The sequence below is a fragment of the Puccinia triticina genome, chromosome 8A, assembly GCF_026914185.1.
Source record: "Puccinia triticina chromosome 8A, complete sequence".
NCBI classification, from domain to species: Eukaryota; Fungi; Basidiomycota; class Pucciniomycetes; order Pucciniales; family Pucciniaceae; genus Puccinia; species Puccinia triticina.
The window spans coordinates 4,102,712-4,117,798 of NC_070565.1; the positions used below are offsets into that span (position 1 = coordinate 4,102,712).

At 52.7% G+C, this 15,087-nt stretch overlaps 6 protein-coding genes across 6 annotated transcripts; 4 read left to right on the top strand and 2 right to left on the bottom strand.

Moving 5' to 3' along the window:
- Window positions 1-4,824: 4,824 nt before the first annotated feature.
- On the top strand, window positions 4,825-5,404 carry PtA15_8A397 (uncharacterized protein; the record flags this gene model as incomplete). Its single annotated transcript, XM_053171822.1, has 3 exons — window positions 4,825-4,987; window positions 5,085-5,197; window positions 5,324-5,404. 3 exons carry the CDS (start codon window positions 4,825-4,827, stop codon window positions 5,402-5,404), a joined length of 357 nt encoding a protein of 118 aa, XP_053023048.1.
- A 565-nt stretch (window positions 5,405-5,969) lies between these two features.
- On the top strand, window positions 5,970-6,220 carry PtA15_8A398 (uncharacterized protein; the record flags this gene model as incomplete). Its single annotated transcript, XM_053171823.1, has 2 exons — window positions 5,970-6,081; window positions 6,171-6,220. 2 exons carry the CDS (start codon window positions 5,970-5,972, stop codon window positions 6,218-6,220), a joined length of 162 nt encoding a protein of 53 aa, XP_053023049.1.
- A 1,011-nt stretch (window positions 6,221-7,231) lies between these two features.
- On the top strand, window positions 7,232-7,792 carry PtA15_8A399 (uncharacterized protein; the record flags this gene model as incomplete). Its single annotated transcript, XM_053171824.1, has 3 exons — window positions 7,232-7,394; window positions 7,503-7,597; window positions 7,715-7,792. The coding sequence occupies 3 exons, from the start codon at window positions 7,232-7,234 to the stop codon at window positions 7,790-7,792; spliced, it is 336 nt and encodes a 111-aa protein (XP_053023050.1).
- An 860-nt stretch (window positions 7,793-8,652) lies between these two features.
- Window positions 8,653-11,262, bottom strand: PtA15_8A400 (uncharacterized protein; the record flags this gene model as incomplete). Its single annotated transcript, XM_053171827.1, has 3 exons — window positions 8,653-9,663; window positions 9,734-9,985; window positions 10,069-11,262. 3 exons carry the CDS (start codon window positions 11,260-11,262, stop codon window positions 8,653-8,655), a joined length of 2,457 nt encoding a protein of 818 aa, XP_053023051.1.
- A 126-nt stretch (window positions 11,263-11,388) lies between these two features.
- Window positions 11,389-13,390, bottom strand: PtA15_8A401 (uncharacterized protein; the record flags this gene model as incomplete). Its single annotated transcript, XM_053171828.1, has 8 exons — window positions 11,389-11,900; window positions 11,977-12,106; window positions 12,199-12,384; window positions 12,496-12,630; window positions 12,747-12,771; window positions 12,843-12,973; window positions 13,033-13,231; window positions 13,317-13,390. The coding sequence occupies 8 exons, from the start codon at window positions 13,388-13,390 to the stop codon at window positions 11,389-11,391; spliced, it is 1,392 nt and encodes a 463-aa protein (XP_053023052.1).
- A 142-nt stretch (window positions 13,391-13,532) lies between these two features.
- PtA15_8A402 (uncharacterized protein) lies at window positions 13,533-14,800 on the top strand (the record flags this gene model as incomplete). The annotated part of the gene is made up of 4 exons (XM_053171829.1): window positions 13,533-13,734; window positions 13,821-13,979; window positions 14,087-14,310; window positions 14,405-14,800. The coding sequence occupies 4 exons, from the start codon at window positions 13,533-13,535 to the stop codon at window positions 14,798-14,800; spliced, it is 981 nt and encodes a 326-aa protein (XP_053023053.1).
- Between the last annotated feature and the right edge of the window lie 287 nt (window positions 14,801-15,087).

Consider the following 15,087-nt stretch of genomic DNA (forward strand, 5'->3'; position numbering starts at 1 on the left):
TCACTGAAAATGATCAAAGTCCTCGGGTCACCACTGTGAGATGAAACAAGCGACTTAACAGAATTGATTGCGGCCTCCTTAGGGGCCTCCAAGTTCAAGAACTTCAGAGCCCGAGCTGGACACGCCCTAAAGTCAAAAGACAGCTTGATTATTTCGGGATCCATCGCCAGGGCTTCCTCCACAATGCTAGATGCAAGTCCAACCCTTGCTGAGTCTGCAAACCGGGCCACTGTATCTGCCCTACTGCTTAAGATGAGAGAGCGTATGACATTATTAGCCTTGGTCACAACAAGTTTTCTATAGAAGAAAGAGAAACTGGTCCTAGTTATTTCAACAGCAAAATCTGGCACTGTTGATCTGGTCTGGATGAAACTGTTAGACGTTGATCTGAAGACTCCAAGGGTGAAGATTCCTGCAAGCCGGTTGACTTTCAAGGCCAAGGCAGCAACCTTTGCTTTGTTAGGGTTGGTGGCCCACAAGGCGGCCCCGTATAGAATTCTGGGGAATAGAACACAACGGATCAGTTTGGCCCTATCCGCTTCTTTAGCGCCCCATCGAGAATTGCCAAAGATTCTTAGCTGATTTATTGTCTTGTGGGCTTTCTCTTCAAGAACTTTGAAATTCTTGTTGAACAGGAGCTTGCTGTCAAGCCAAACTCCCAGCCATTTGACCTCGGATGCCGGGGTCAGAAGGTGATTACCAAAAGGGAAGTCGCCGTCGGGTGTCTTCCTCTTTGTCAGCCATAAAAATTGGGCCTTGGCCTGGTCAAAGATCGCCCCGTGGGCATAACCCCACTGTAAGGACCGATATCCCTCAGCCACCAACCCTTCCTTTGCCTCTTCCGCCGAGGCCCCTGCAACTAGATGGACAACATCATCTACATAACCTATTGAAACTGAGTCTCGAGAACCAGAAAAATCTTTGATCAGCAGAGAGTTGTTGTAGAGAATATACAAAATTATGGATAATGGGGAACCCTGCGGCAGGCCAATCTGAATGGGAAAGGCCTCTGATACATAATCGTCTAGCCTGATGGTCGTCGACCTGTCTTTCAGAAAATTGGCGATGATCAGAACCAGGTAGGTTGGGCATTTTGCTTGAAAGAGATAGTTGATTAGCCTGGTCGGGTGGACAGAGGGGTAAGCCGATTTCACATCCAGGAAAAGGGCTGCCACCACCTTGCCCTCCCTCCACTTAGCCTTGACCCAGTGCTCCAGGGCGAACAGTGCGTCCTCAGTTCCAGAACCCTTTCTGCCCCCAAAGTGACCTTTGGCAAGCACCCCTGATTCCTCGGCCCATGCCGTGAGTCGCCGGGCTAGGATGAGCTCAAACAGTTTGCTCATGGTGCTGAGCAAAGCAATCGGCCGATACGCAGTCAGGCTCGTGTAGTCAGGCTTCCCTTGTTTCCGGATGATAGTGGTGACCGCAACCTTCCAGGCAATGGGGAATTTACTGCTGGTTAGTAGGTTGTTGTACAGCACGGACAATTTTCCAGACGGGGGCACGGAAAAAGACTTAAGGATCTCATTGGCCAAACCATCGATACCGGGAGCCTTCTTGGGTCTGATTTGCCTTATGGCGGACGACACCTCTGCCTCCGTCACGGGCGGGTAGCTGACGAACCTGCAGGACAGATCAATTTGAGTATCTGATAGATCAATGGGAATGTTAGTGACAGAAGTGCTGTTGAACAGCAACTCAGCCTGTTGATTTTTGTCGTGCACTATAGCCCCGTCCAGACCTTTGAGGGGAAGGACCTCTCCGCCCGCCGATCTTGAGGAAAACCAAAGGACCCGATAAAGGTCACCCTCACCCGGATCCTCCAGGAGCTTCCGCCAGCTACGTTGCTTCAAGGATTCGACTAAAGAAAGGAAGTAATCATTCCATTGCCTGTAGCATTCAATGGATTCAGGAGACTTAGCTAAAAGCATCCATTTGCGGGCTCGGTTGCGGGTCCTCAAGACCGGATCCAATGTTTTGCGGCACCACCATGGTTTGGCTTTGGCCTTATTTGACCGGACTCGCCGACCTAGTTTCTCCTGAGCATTCTTGAGAAAATAAGTCAACTGTTTGGCTTGGGAATCAGGGGACTCCTCCTGAAGGAGGTTCATAGATGATAACTCAGCTGCCAGAGATTCTACTTTCTTGCGTTCCACCTCGGGCCAGCGAGGGGCCCGCCAATGGTAAGTTGGGGGGGGGGGCGCCTGATCGAAAGTTGAGTATGGAGCGCTTGATGATCTGAACCAAAGTTATCACTCGAGACCGATATCTCCCGAATTAACTTAGAACCCAAAAAATTAGCCCAAATAAGGTCAATAGTTGACCCTTTTCCTTTGACTGAGAAAAAAGTAGGGACGTGTTTTGGCGAAGATAACCGAAACCCAAAGGAGGAGAGAAAACTCAGCAGGTTTCTGGCCTCAGGCTCGACCTTCCCAACTCCAGGAGGGTTCCAATGTCGGTGATGGAGGTTTGCATCCATGGAGATGATCATTGGATGCTGTCGGGAGTAATGGGACGTCAGCCAGCATCTAAGCTCTTCAACCGCAGAGAAAGAGGAAGGAGGATTATAGATATTGAGAAATCGGAAAACTTTCCCGGTTTGAGATATTTCGACTCCAACTAGAGTTTGGGAGCCCCCCTCTAGCAGCCTTATCGACTCAGAGGGGATTGTCCGTCGGATGTAGATTACCGCCTTGTGCCGCTCGTGCCAGCAGGTTGGGGAATGTTCAAAAGCTACAAAAACACGCCAAGCCGAGTGACTTGGCGGGCAAAGATCCACTGGGTTAATCCAAGGTTCTTGTAAGAGAAGAAAATCAAAAGCAAACAACGAATTGAGAACACTTAGCGTGACTGATTTCGAGACATGACAGTTGAGTTGAAGACAAGAAAAAGACTCGGGGTTGAGATCGAGGGAGGTTGAGGCCGCGACGTCTTGACGAAAGGCATCGAAGGTTTCTGATGAGGGAAGAGGAAAATGGGAAACGGCAGGGATGAACGAGTGTTGAGGATGTGGATTGTGATCGTGGGTTACGGTGGTTGTACCAATCATTGAGGCGGGAAACGTTTCTTCTCTAGCCACGCCTTCTTGAAGGGGCAGGCGGGGTTGAAAGGAGTGTGATCGATTTCTTTGATGCCTTCAATCTTGTTCTTGAGTCCGTCCTTGCATAACACACAAGATTTGACGTTGCCGAGGCCTTCAGGGCACTCATTCGTGGGGTGGTTGCTGCCGCACTTAGCGCATCGGGCGGGTTCTCGGCACCATTTGCCGAAGTGACCCATCTTCAAACATTTGAAGCATTGAGGAGGGCGTGGCTTGAATCGTTCAGTTCGGTGAAAATCGAAGTTCAGAAAAACACCTGATTGTTCTACCCGGCGAGCTAAGTCTTTGTTGGTAAACGATAAGACCAGAGACCCAGCCTTCTTTGCCGACGGTTCATTGGATCCCATCCAGCGGACACGCGCCAGGTCCGTGACCTGAAAATTGTTCTCGGATGCCAGTTGAGCCAGACTGGTCGGTTTGCCTATGTCGAAAGTCTTGGGGACCCCATGGGCCATAACTGAGTAGGTACTAGGGGTCGACTCCAGATCCGGGTGAACGGTTTTGGACCATAAGTGCTTGTTGTCCATTAGCCACTTTTGGTGCGCCCGGTTTTTCGTGTAGAATGACACGTTGCCTGAGGGCATCACACTCGCCCCACGGATAGCCACCAATTCTCCCTCAACACGAGCGTCGAGTCCGAGTAGAGCCTCGTTTGCTTTTTGGACCAGGGCCCCGCTGGGCACCTTGAGGGTAGGGTTTGCGGGGTTTGAGTGTATGATCACGCATTTCGGTTTCAACGAGGCGATGACCTGAGCAGGGGGGGGACGCGTCTTCGGCGCGTGAATGGAACCATCGAGGTTTGCCGAGGCGGCAGCCGCGAATGATTTGCTCGCGTTAGCATTGGGCTTGTGAACGGGTTGGGTGGGGGGTCTTGAGCCGGATTTTAAGAGGGTTTCGACCTTGGCGAGTCTTTCAATCATGGGGTCTATCTTGGCGTTGAGTTGGTTGATCGTGGCCTCCAAGCGTTGCATCATCCGGTCGTTGTTCGCCGATAGATCCAGGACGAGATCTGCAAATCTGCCATCTAACAAAACCGCGCCATTCTCATCCCGGGACGTGACGCCGAGCGCCTTGGTCAGCAAGATGTGTAGGCTGGATGATGGTGGTTGGATGGCCGGGCGGGGGGGGGGGGGGGGGGGGGGGGTTGAACTTCCAGGCTGTCCATCATATCCGAATCGTCCGCGAGGGGCGCGCCGGGCGGTCGAGATTGGTCGGGGGGGCGGTGAGGAGGGGGCATCTGGCTGCCCAGGGAAGGGGGGGGGGAGCTCTTTTCTGATGAATGAGGGGGAGGGGGTGATGAGTTTTGGTGTCGACGCGTAAGGTGGGGTTTTTGGTGGTTGCGGACAGAAAAGTGGCCCACCTGACATCTGGCCCTGTAGGCGCTGACCCGGAAGGCAATTGCTGGCAATGGTCACTTGACAGGAGCACTTGACATTTCAACTGTCTTCAATCTCACGTTGTTCTCTGTTCAAGACGTGGGCTCGGTCTGCATCGGAGATCGGAAGGGCTGCTTTCCTCTGGTCGGCAGTTCGGTCAGTTGTACATATCACGGATCATCTTGTTGAAATCCAAGCTGTCGCAGTCCCCAGCAATAAAAGCCCAGCACCAGCGCATCCCGCCAGCGATTTCCCAAGTCTCTCCTCTTCTCTTCATCGCGGCCATCAACCCAATTTTTTCTCAACACACCAAGCATAAATATTTCTCTCCAAGTATCACCAGAAATCATGATGTCAATCAAACTACTCCTCCCGCTTTTCATGTTGATTGTGCTGCAAAGCCAAGCGGTCTATAGCGTGTCGCGCCCGGCAAAATGTCCTAACGCAGATCATGCGCAGGCTATATGCGCTCGTCTGATCTACGACAACGGCTCATTGGTTGGATTCCATGGTAAGCCTTTTGTTCATATGGAACCATTTCTGGTTACACGCGGCTCTTGGAGATCCGGACGGTGATGAAACTTTTTGTGGGTTTTCTTCTTATTCAGCGCAAAAAGGGGAACAAATCGACGACTGGTTTCATTGCGCTTACGTTGCTAAAAACCAGCAACCTCGACCCAACATCATCAACATGTGCTGTAGTACCGATTTCAAACTTCCCGTCAGTAGTTCAATTTCCGCTAGGCATTATTTATGGCTGCCTTGGCTCTTTGCGATGTGCTTTGGAATGCAATAAACTGATCAGCAGTGCGGTCTTCACCTTTTTCCTTGGCTGATGCTCACACAGTCAGCTTCCAAAATTCAACTCGTGCCAATCGGTGTGGAAAATTACGGCGATAATTGTTTCAACGCCAAAAGTTTTTGTTAGACGCCATAGTTTGTAGTTACAATACATCTCTTCTCATCAAGTGCCTCTCTTGCCTCGCAACGACGTGCATGGACATTTCAGTCATTTCACTTCCCTCATCTTTGCCAAGTTCATCCACCCCCCTCATGACTGTTGTCTGCCAGAGTCATTTATGTAAACCGGCCGGCCGAAAGTTTCTCGCGGTCCGGGGAAAAAGGAACAGGGTGTAGATGTCGACTCAACTATCTTCAGGCTGGCAGTCTCTAGCCGTTGCTCACACGGCATGGAGTCAGTGACAATCGTGTGTTGCGACAGTGCCAGAGCGTGCCACAGAAACTCGGCGGCATTCAGTGGGAATATGGACCTCAGCTTCCAAGGCAGTGTACCAAATTCGCAATATGATGAGATATGAAGCACCAAAAAGGATATATAATCTGCTTCATCCAGCTCAATTCCCGATCGCACAACAAACAAACAAACCTTACAAACTATCCATTTCATAGCCTTCCATCTGGCGAGTCAAGCTCCTAGTCCCCCGGCCATAACATTTATCAAAATGCGCTCTATCCAGCCTTTTTTGACCATCATGCTTATTGCAGCCATACACCTCTATGTTGCATCTCCTGTCCCGCTCGGCGACCACAAATCACTTAGTGACGAGAAGAAAGAGCTCTATCCAGAAGCCTCGGGTATCCCCGGTGAGTAGAATCCTTCATTTTTAATTATCCGCCTGACACCGTAAATTCTCTTGTGTTCTTCATCTGACCTTTTATTTACATCAATGCAGGTCACACTGGTCCCAGGCCTCCTTGTAACCCGGAGTCGGTCCATTGCTAGACCATGATCACTGGCATCAGGCCGCGCAGATCGATTGTTTGATAAAATCGTTGTCCGCTCCCACCTTTCGAAGTCCCCCGTCCATGCTTGAATCTCGACATTCAGAAATGCAAATCATTTGATCCCAACAGTCTTGACTTGTGCACTCTGTCACTGTCCTATTGCTGCCTTCCTGCCAAAATCAACTGACAATGCTATCACCAATTCATGCACTACTTACAGATTCTTGATTCCCAAGCAAAGTGATCCTTCAGATTTGTTGCATATAGTCCGCGGTGAAAGCAAGCTATGTTGAGTCTTGACGATTGTTCCTCTCGTCAACATGCAGTGAATATGCCCCTTTCATATTCTTGATGTGAAAACCTGGTTGACGTGAGCAATACACGGGGTTCTTTAACTTGTGTCTTGGTTCGGGCAAAACATCTCTAGCCACTCGTCTGAGCTTCGGAACGGTGCGCCTATGAACCCTAGGGAAGTGTTTATGAGCCGAAGCTGAAAAATGCTAGCTGGCGATGAGCAGAGGCAAGCAACCCTTGGTTGATAGACTCCGTCACAGTCCAGCACTCAGCCCCAACGATTCCGAGATTGTACAAGTAAAGTCGATCTCATGTCAGTCAATGGAGCGATAGCTGACGAGGATCTCTCTCGGTGTCATACCAGCCGGGGCGCCGCCGGTGACTCCCCCCGGCTTTGTTTTGTGCAATGATGCGTCTTCGAATTCAGTCACTGCTCCTACGCTTCCTATTGTGTCTTCAATGTCAATCATTGCTCATCATCAACGACGTAGACTATGCCATTATGTATTTGAAACATTTGCATGCTTTGCAGTAGCAGGCAGTAGCTCAGATGTATTTCGGCAGAGCTGCTCCCGTCTGTTCGGCTCCTCTCCAGAAATAAAACGCTCAAGCATACATTCCCCTCGTGGACTCCATCCGGCCTTCAATCCCAGCAGATCTCAGTGTTTTCGACATCCATCAATATCTCGCTCCAAGTGTACCGCCATTCGACAACATGGTGGCCACCAAACTGATTCGCCCGTTTTTCATGTCGATTGCGCTCGGCAGCCAGGCGGTCCATGGCGAGTCACGTCCGGGGACATGTCCTGACCCAGATCATGGGCAGGGTGTATGCGCTCTCCTGACCTACGACAACAACCAATTGGTGAAATTTGAGGGTAAGCTTCAAATCTCTTGGACTGTGCATGTGGCTTGTCTAGCCTCCTCATGAGACCCGGATGAGCTGTGGACTGTTTATGCATTTTCCCCTTCACGATTCGGTGTAGTGCAAATCGGGCAAGACTTGGGCGGCTCGTTTTCGTGCGCTAACGTGGCTACAAATATCATCAACATGTGCTGCCGAAATAATTTGAAACTTGGCGTCAGTTTTTCATATCCCTTGCAGGAAAACCTCTCCGTTCTAGAAATCCCAGAGCTCCAGAGGAAAAGCTGATCAAGAAGCTCGTACCTTACAACTTTGCTCGTTTGGTGGCCACAGACAGCGGCCAGAACCCAGCTCGTGCCCATCGATGTGGCCAATTACGGCGGGACTTGTTTCAACGCACCGACTTCCTGATCAGCACCGTGATTTTTACAAAAACACATCTCTGAAAGTGTTGCAACAGAGCGATAAAATTGCATGGAAATCTCACCTATTTCGCCCCCCTAATCTACTTTGTTAGCTCAGGAGAGATGTGTGCGTGCAAGGATTAGTGGCGCCACAAAGCTCATCTCCATCGTTGATCTCCTGTTTTGCCGATATATTTACTGGACCGAGCATCATTACATAGACTTGATCTTGCAGGCGGGCCCCACGCGTGATTTAATTGGTGTGTAGAACCGGTCAAGAGATATTTACAAAGTTGAAAGAAAAGTAGTACTAGTAACAACTTCCAAAGTTGACTCTGGAATTAGCGAACCAACGCCGGGAAAAAGTAGGTCGATGTACCCGTTGCATGACGTCGCGCACCCTTCTAAGAGCTGCCATTCTGCCGAGCTTAACCAAGCCTCTCTGGAGGAGAGCCCCGCAGGGTCTCTTCGGAGGCTCGCGCTTCGCGCAAGGGGCGCCAGCCTGCCAACTCAGAAGGGAGGACTGACTAAGTTCGCCATTCTGCCCCACTTCGAGAGCGTTTCTCTCCCCAGTCCAAGGGTCATTCACCCAAGCTTCGTATATGTATAACAACATCTAAGAAAGAAAGAGACAAAACACATGGAAAGTCTTTTTGTGATGATGATGATGATGATGACAGACAGACAAGAGGAAGGAAGTAAGAAGGACAAAAGAGAATAAATACAAGTAGATGAAGAAACAGTGTCATTAACTGATGAAGAGGACGCGCTCGCATAGGGAGGTTTTATAGCCTGTGGATCTGTGCGTGTATATGAAGCCACTGTGGATGGATGTTAGAAGGATGAAGGGGTGTATCTGGATGGGAATTATTTTGGATGGTGGACAGCGAGGCCTGAAGGATCAGGGCCAGGGATGAGCGACGGCGGCTGGGCACCGGTGTGCGTGCGACTATCCGACGAAGAAGAGGCGGCGGAGGCGGACTGGAGCGCGGGGGTATTTGAGTCCGAGGGGGCAGAAGCGGCTGGATGGGACGAGGAGGAAGAAGAGCCGGCCATCGCGATGATCTGTCCGAGCAACAGGCGTGAGTAAGAGTGGCTGTTCCGCAGCCGATGGTGGTTACACGCCGTCGGCGGCGGCGGCGGCGCGGGGTTCTTGATGGCGCTCGCCGGCCGGGCGAGGGTCGAGGAGGTGGAGGTGGAGGAGAGGCCGGGGGCCGCGGGCGGGGAACAGGAGGAGAGCAGGGAGAGGGTGGATGTGAGCGAGGAGTTCGTGCCAGCCAGATCCGAGGGCCCGGCCGAGAAGGGATCATAGACCGTGATCTTCCGCGCCGCTTCTCTAACGAGCACGTTCTCCGCTCCTCCTCCTCCAACGGTTCCGGGGCGCTCTGGTACTCCAGCGCCAGAAGCCTCGGTTTCGCCCGCGTCTCCTGCTTGGCCAGCACTAGCCACCGGAGCTTGGTCTTCCGCTTCTTCTCCTTCTTCGTCCGAATACCAGTCATCAGCATCCTCCTCTTCGTCTTCGTCGGCATCCCAAAACTTGTTGCAGCCCAAGAAGGGATATCTGAACTGGACGCCGGCCCATTTGATCGACTTGATCGGGGCAGCAGCCGAGCAACCCGGTTTCTGGCCGGACGATCGGAGGTCGTTCTTCTTCTTCTTCCCGCTGGCTGCTGCCCCCGATCGACGCTCGATCTCTAACCAGCCGGAGATGTCGACATACGAGACGCGCTCCAGCGTCGGTACACAGCTCCCCAGGACCATCACTTGCGCCTTCATTCCCGCTTGGACTTGCATGAAATCGTGGCAGGTGAACGGACTACAGTTCCATGTTAACCTGCGCAGTTTCTCAAACTTCGATAACGATTCTGCCCACGCATTCTGGTAAAACAAGTTTCTCTTTTTGAGTTGCGCAAGACAGGGGGGAAAAAGGGGGGGAAGGATTGCTGACAAGTTTATGAGGCCACCAACGACGCAAAGGGGTCTCCAAGATAACCTGAAGGTCTTCCAGATTCGGAAATCGTTCGGCAAGTTTTTCGAGCAGGGAAGGGTTGAAATCATGATCGCGCCACAGTGTCAGTCTCAAGGTTCTTAGGACGGGGGACTTGAAGGCTTCCAATAGCCGAAGGAGGTCGTTTGTCGAATAAGGTTCATCCAAGTCCAATGTGTGAAGGTTGATCTTGATTCCGGTGTTGGAGATCATCTGATGAAAGGGGGTGGATCAGGTATATGATATATACATATATCGAGGTTTGTAGAAGCAAAAAATAAAAGAGAAAGACTTACTTGCCTACTCTCCCGCAAGCTGGACTGTAATCCGACGACCGAGTTACCATACAAGCCTTTGAGTCTTAGGCTCTCGAGAGTCGCCCACTGTTGGTTGGAGAGCCAATGGTCGATGGAGGGATAGCTGACGAGGAAGTCTCTCCAGATCCGGAGTTCTTTGAGCGCGGGACAGCGTTTGATGAGGCAGAGGACCGAGTCGTGGACGGCGATGAGATGCAAGTTCTCGAGGCTGGCAGGCAGTTCGTTGCGGGTCATGGACGGGGTCTGGTGGGCGGGCGATCGACGGGGTGGGGGTGGGGGTGGCTGGAGTTCGAGGCCGGAGAGGTAGAGGGTCTTGAGCCGGGCGAGTTTGGCGATGGATTGGAGCAGGGTCTGGTCGATCGAGAGGAGCTCGTACGGGGAGCGTTCGGTGACGAGTTCCAAGTTCCTGGCGTAGCAGAGGAACTCGATCGAGGGGAGATGGTGCTGGAGCAGGTCTGCGAGGCTGGCGTACCAGTTCCTGCGCGCTCTGGACGAGTTTCTGAGGTCGTCGGCATGGTCCTTGATGAGCAGCTTCCTGACCCACTGGGTGCGGTTTGGGCTGTGGTCGACGAGCTGCTTGATCCGCTGGGTGGCTTTCGAGAGCGAGTGCTGGGCGGAGCGGTCGATGGTCAGGGTGAGCTGGTGGGAGGTGAGCTTGAAGCTGAGCTGGCGGATCGTCCTGCAGGTTGCTGAGAAGTTGAGCAGGTCGTCGGCAGGCTGGTCCCACTGCTCGATGGTCAGGGTGGGTGCCAGGAGGAGCTGTGCGATCTGGAAGATGAGCTCGGCGGGCAGATGGAGCAGCGAGGTGCGTTGGCTGATTGTGCTCCTCCTGCGCTCGGTGTGCGTGGGCAGGTGGTGGTGGATGAAGTGTGGGGATGATGCTGATGCTGAGGAGTCTGAGCTGGGGTGGGTGTCGGCTGAGAGGGCTCGTCTGTGTCTTTTCGCCGTTGCTGCTGTCCTCTGCTCGTCTCTCGCCTTCGCCTTCGCCTTCGCCTTCGCCTTCCTCTCCTTCTCCTTCTCCTTCTCCTGAGTCTGTGTCCGTCGTGTTGTGGCTGTGGTTGTTTTGCGTAGTTCGTATACCCTGGCGACTCTCCGCAGACTGTTGGCCATTCTCGTCGTTCCTGGCCACTGAGCCCCATCCAGGTCATATGACCTCATACACATGCCCAGCATCCCCCGCAGGAGCACCCCGGGCTCACAGCCATCCCCCGATCAATCATTCTTAACAACCAAGTATCCAATCACAAGCAAGAAACACAGTAGTAGGATTGTATGCAAACAAAAAGACACGCCCATCCCTCAATCCCAGCCATCCGAGCCTTCGCTGCCCTCCACCTCCAGCCAGCGACCATCATCCGCCGGCCGAGTTTCCTCGGCGCAAGGATGATGAGAGGAGGAGGACCAGCGGGGTCCAACAGACTTGATCTCGACGCCCTCGCTGCCCCGTCTGACCAACGGCCTCCTAGCCACCACCGTCGGCTGATGCTTTCGACGGGCAACAAGCGTACTCAACGGCTCCTCGTCATCAGAGCCCGAGAAATCGACCACATGTCCGTTCGCAAGCCGGCCCGAGTCCGACTCTTCCTCCCACTCCCCATCATCATTCTCCAGCGCGTAGTCCGCATGGTAGGGCGAGACCGTCCGGCGGGGAACGCCGGCATGGACGGACTTCGTCCGGCTCGGAACAAGCTCCGGATTCAGCCGCTCGTCCCCATACGTAAACGCTTCCTGCTCAAACTGTCTCCTCCTCAACTGCGGCGCTCGGCGTGTGAACAGGTCCCGGGGAGGCCACAAGTACTGCTCCAACGGATCTGAGAGAGAAAGTCCACCAGCCCCCAAACCATCAGTCTCCGCTGTTCTCCCCTTGAATAGCATAAACTTCCTAACCTATCGCCGCATCAGTAGGGTATCGGAGTCCATCGCCTGACATCCGCTGAGGCAGCCACCACAACAACGGGTTACGACCTAGTACAGCTTGCAAATTGCGATAGATACCTATCGAAAAAGGATACGAGAACTGGGATGGATGGATTTATTAAGCCGTTTCCACGTCCCTCAGCACTAAACGAAACGCAGACAGATGTAAGGGAGCCAAAGAAAAATACATACCTGTTGGATCCGACCCTTCCTGCGTAACTCGCGCGCCTTCTCCTTCTCCCAGCCCTCGATCGTCGTCGTGTTACTGACAGCTGCCCAGAGGTGGTAGAGACTGAAGACCCCAACGGCCAGGATGACCGGCAAACAGGCCACATAATTCAACACTAGAAAAATCATCTCCGTCTTGCTCGGTTCAGGCTGTTCATATTAAATCCCAAAATAAGATCAGTTTTTTTGTTCTTGTTGCAAATAATGTTTGGGGGGGGGAGGGGGTAGGAAAAAAGGTGGAGTGTGTGTATGTATATATACCCCATAAGCAAATTCACCAAAGACTCGTTTACTGATCATCCAGATATGATACCAACACGCCAGATCAACAAATCCCAGGAACCTCAGAAAATGACCATAGTTATGATATCCTACACAATTATTAACCCATGGACACTATTCTTTTCCAAAAAAAAAAAAAACAGCAATTTGTTGCTCAGTTAGATTGTCAGTTTCCGTGTGTGATGAAATTCTAGACAGAAGGGGATGCTTGGGGTGTCGAGAGGACGAACGTGATGATCCATTTTGAGTACACATCTGCAGAAAGAAAGTAGGGATCAATACCCGATAAATCAACAAACTTTGTGTGTGGGTAGAAAGACTCTCACCTCTTACAAGTTCTACAATGGTGAGCTCGCGGAGGTTTGGAGACTTTACAAGCCCTACAGAACCTGAGCTGACCAAGCGAGAGTAGCTTAGCGCGACCATTCTCCTCACTCTCGATCAGCCCTACAGGATCCTGCGAGCACCGAAAGAATCAGACCAAGCCATGATCTAATCGGGAGAGGGAGCGCGAACCCATTCCTTCGGTACTCTACCGGGATCGGTGGTGATGCAGAGGAAGTAGTGGATGAAGAGGAGGCCGACGAGGATGTTGAAGGGGACGAGCAGGCCCAGACAGTCTGGATTGGTCGATGGATGGTCGAAGAGTGGGATGATGATGAAGATCTGGGGGCTGAAGGCGATGAAACTGATCAAGCTCGTCGTCCCGATTATCCTGTGTGTGGAGACAGAGCCAGCATCAGTCACAGCTCTTGCTTTTGTTACTAATTTCCACGCGAATGGGTGGTGAGCTTACTGACCATAGTCTGCCGGTGTCCAACATCAAGAAGGAAGGTGTCGAGGTGGTGGTGGTGTGGCCGGTGAAGCGTGACATGGCAGGAACCGCCTGGAAGGTGAGTCGGCGCGTGACAGGCAGGGTGGGGCTGTGACAGGTCCAAGGATGGAAGTCGAAGCTTCCGGGAAAGAAAAACACATCCTCCGAGCCAGCCAGCCAGCCAGCCAGCCAGCCAGCCGAGATGAACCCAGCCCAGGACCGACGACCGCACCGGCGCCACCACCAGAAGCCGAGCGAGCGGCCGGCAGAGCTGATCCAGATCAGCGAAGAGACGGCGCGGTTCGGCTTGCTCCGCCTGATCGCGACCCAGCTGAGCGCGGCGGGGTTCACGCATGTCTCGCATCGCTCGGTGGTCGAGGACCTCGAAGGACTAGTCAGTGGCCGTTGAGTTCCATCTCCTCCTGGATGAGCCCCTCTCTTCCTCTTCCTCCGCGCCCTGACTTGGTTTTTTTTCTTTTCTTTTTGATAGTCTTGGACGGGATCGTGCAGCTCGCTTACGAGCTCGCCCAGCTCTCGAACCGCTCCCGGCCTAATGTTCGCGACATGCTTGCGGCCTGCGCCGACCAGGGCATCGAGCTGCACCATCTGAACGAGATCCTATCCATCGAGCAGCCTGCGCCCAGCCAAGGTCCGTCCACGCATCCGCCCCCTTCACCAGGAAATCATGAGCCTAGAACCTCACGTTGGGAGGGTTTTTTTTTTATTATTATTTGTTTACTTTTTTGGGGTCTCCAGAAGTCAAGTTCGAGATCCCGAGAGCTAGGTCCGAAAAGCCGTCAGATCCCACCCTCGATTTCCTCCCCTCGGACCCAGAGAGCGAGGACGCACAGGATGGCAACGGCGCCGACATCGTGATGGCCTCCTCTCATCCCAAGCGACGCCGGCCGAACTCTGAACGGATCGGAGGCCTGCCCCATCTGCCCTCCTTGCCCGCCAAGCATACATGGATACACACCGCTGTAGATGCTTCCTCTCAAACGTCGCCCAAACAAAGCTGTTCCTGCTGATTTGCATATTTCTTCTGGTTGTAAAAAAAAAAAAAACTTGCAATAGTCCATGCCGTCCTCAGCGACAGTCATCCCACCCGAGCATCTTACACGCCAACAAACGACGACGACCCAGCCGATGACGAACCTGCTGACGACCGAGTTCCTGAAGGCGGACGAACAGGACCCGAACACGCCGAGCTGTCTGGGCTTCCTGAACCGGCGGATCAGGGATACCCGGCTGGTCGAGCGCTCGCTCACCAACCTCGTCCAGCCCAACTCGATCCTCTCTTCCTCCGGATCTCCCCCCAAGCTCCCCCCTCCTGTCCTCCAGCTCCCCCCGTCTAGCCCGCTCAGATCGCCCCCGAAACTCGCCCTCTCAGAGGCTGATATCCCGATCATCAACTTCGAACACGATTGGTACCCCGATCAACACTCCCCTCTCACCGATCGACAGTCATAGTAGTAAATCATCATCCAACTAGAATCCTTTTTGCTTGGCTCGATGGATGTATCCCCGGTCCATCTCACACTGTACCCATCTATGTAATCGATTGCTTTTCTTGGCGTTGTTTGTACATCAGTCGATAACCACATCTTGCCCAGGGCAACTGCTCTAGGCCCATTTCTTTTTGTAAAGAAGTGGGTGGTCAGAGTGAGACCGCTTGAATTGCTCAGTCAAACCCCTTGAGAAAGCCGTCTTTGGGACCATCTGCTTGAGTATCCACCACATATTCTCTTTCCTGTGAG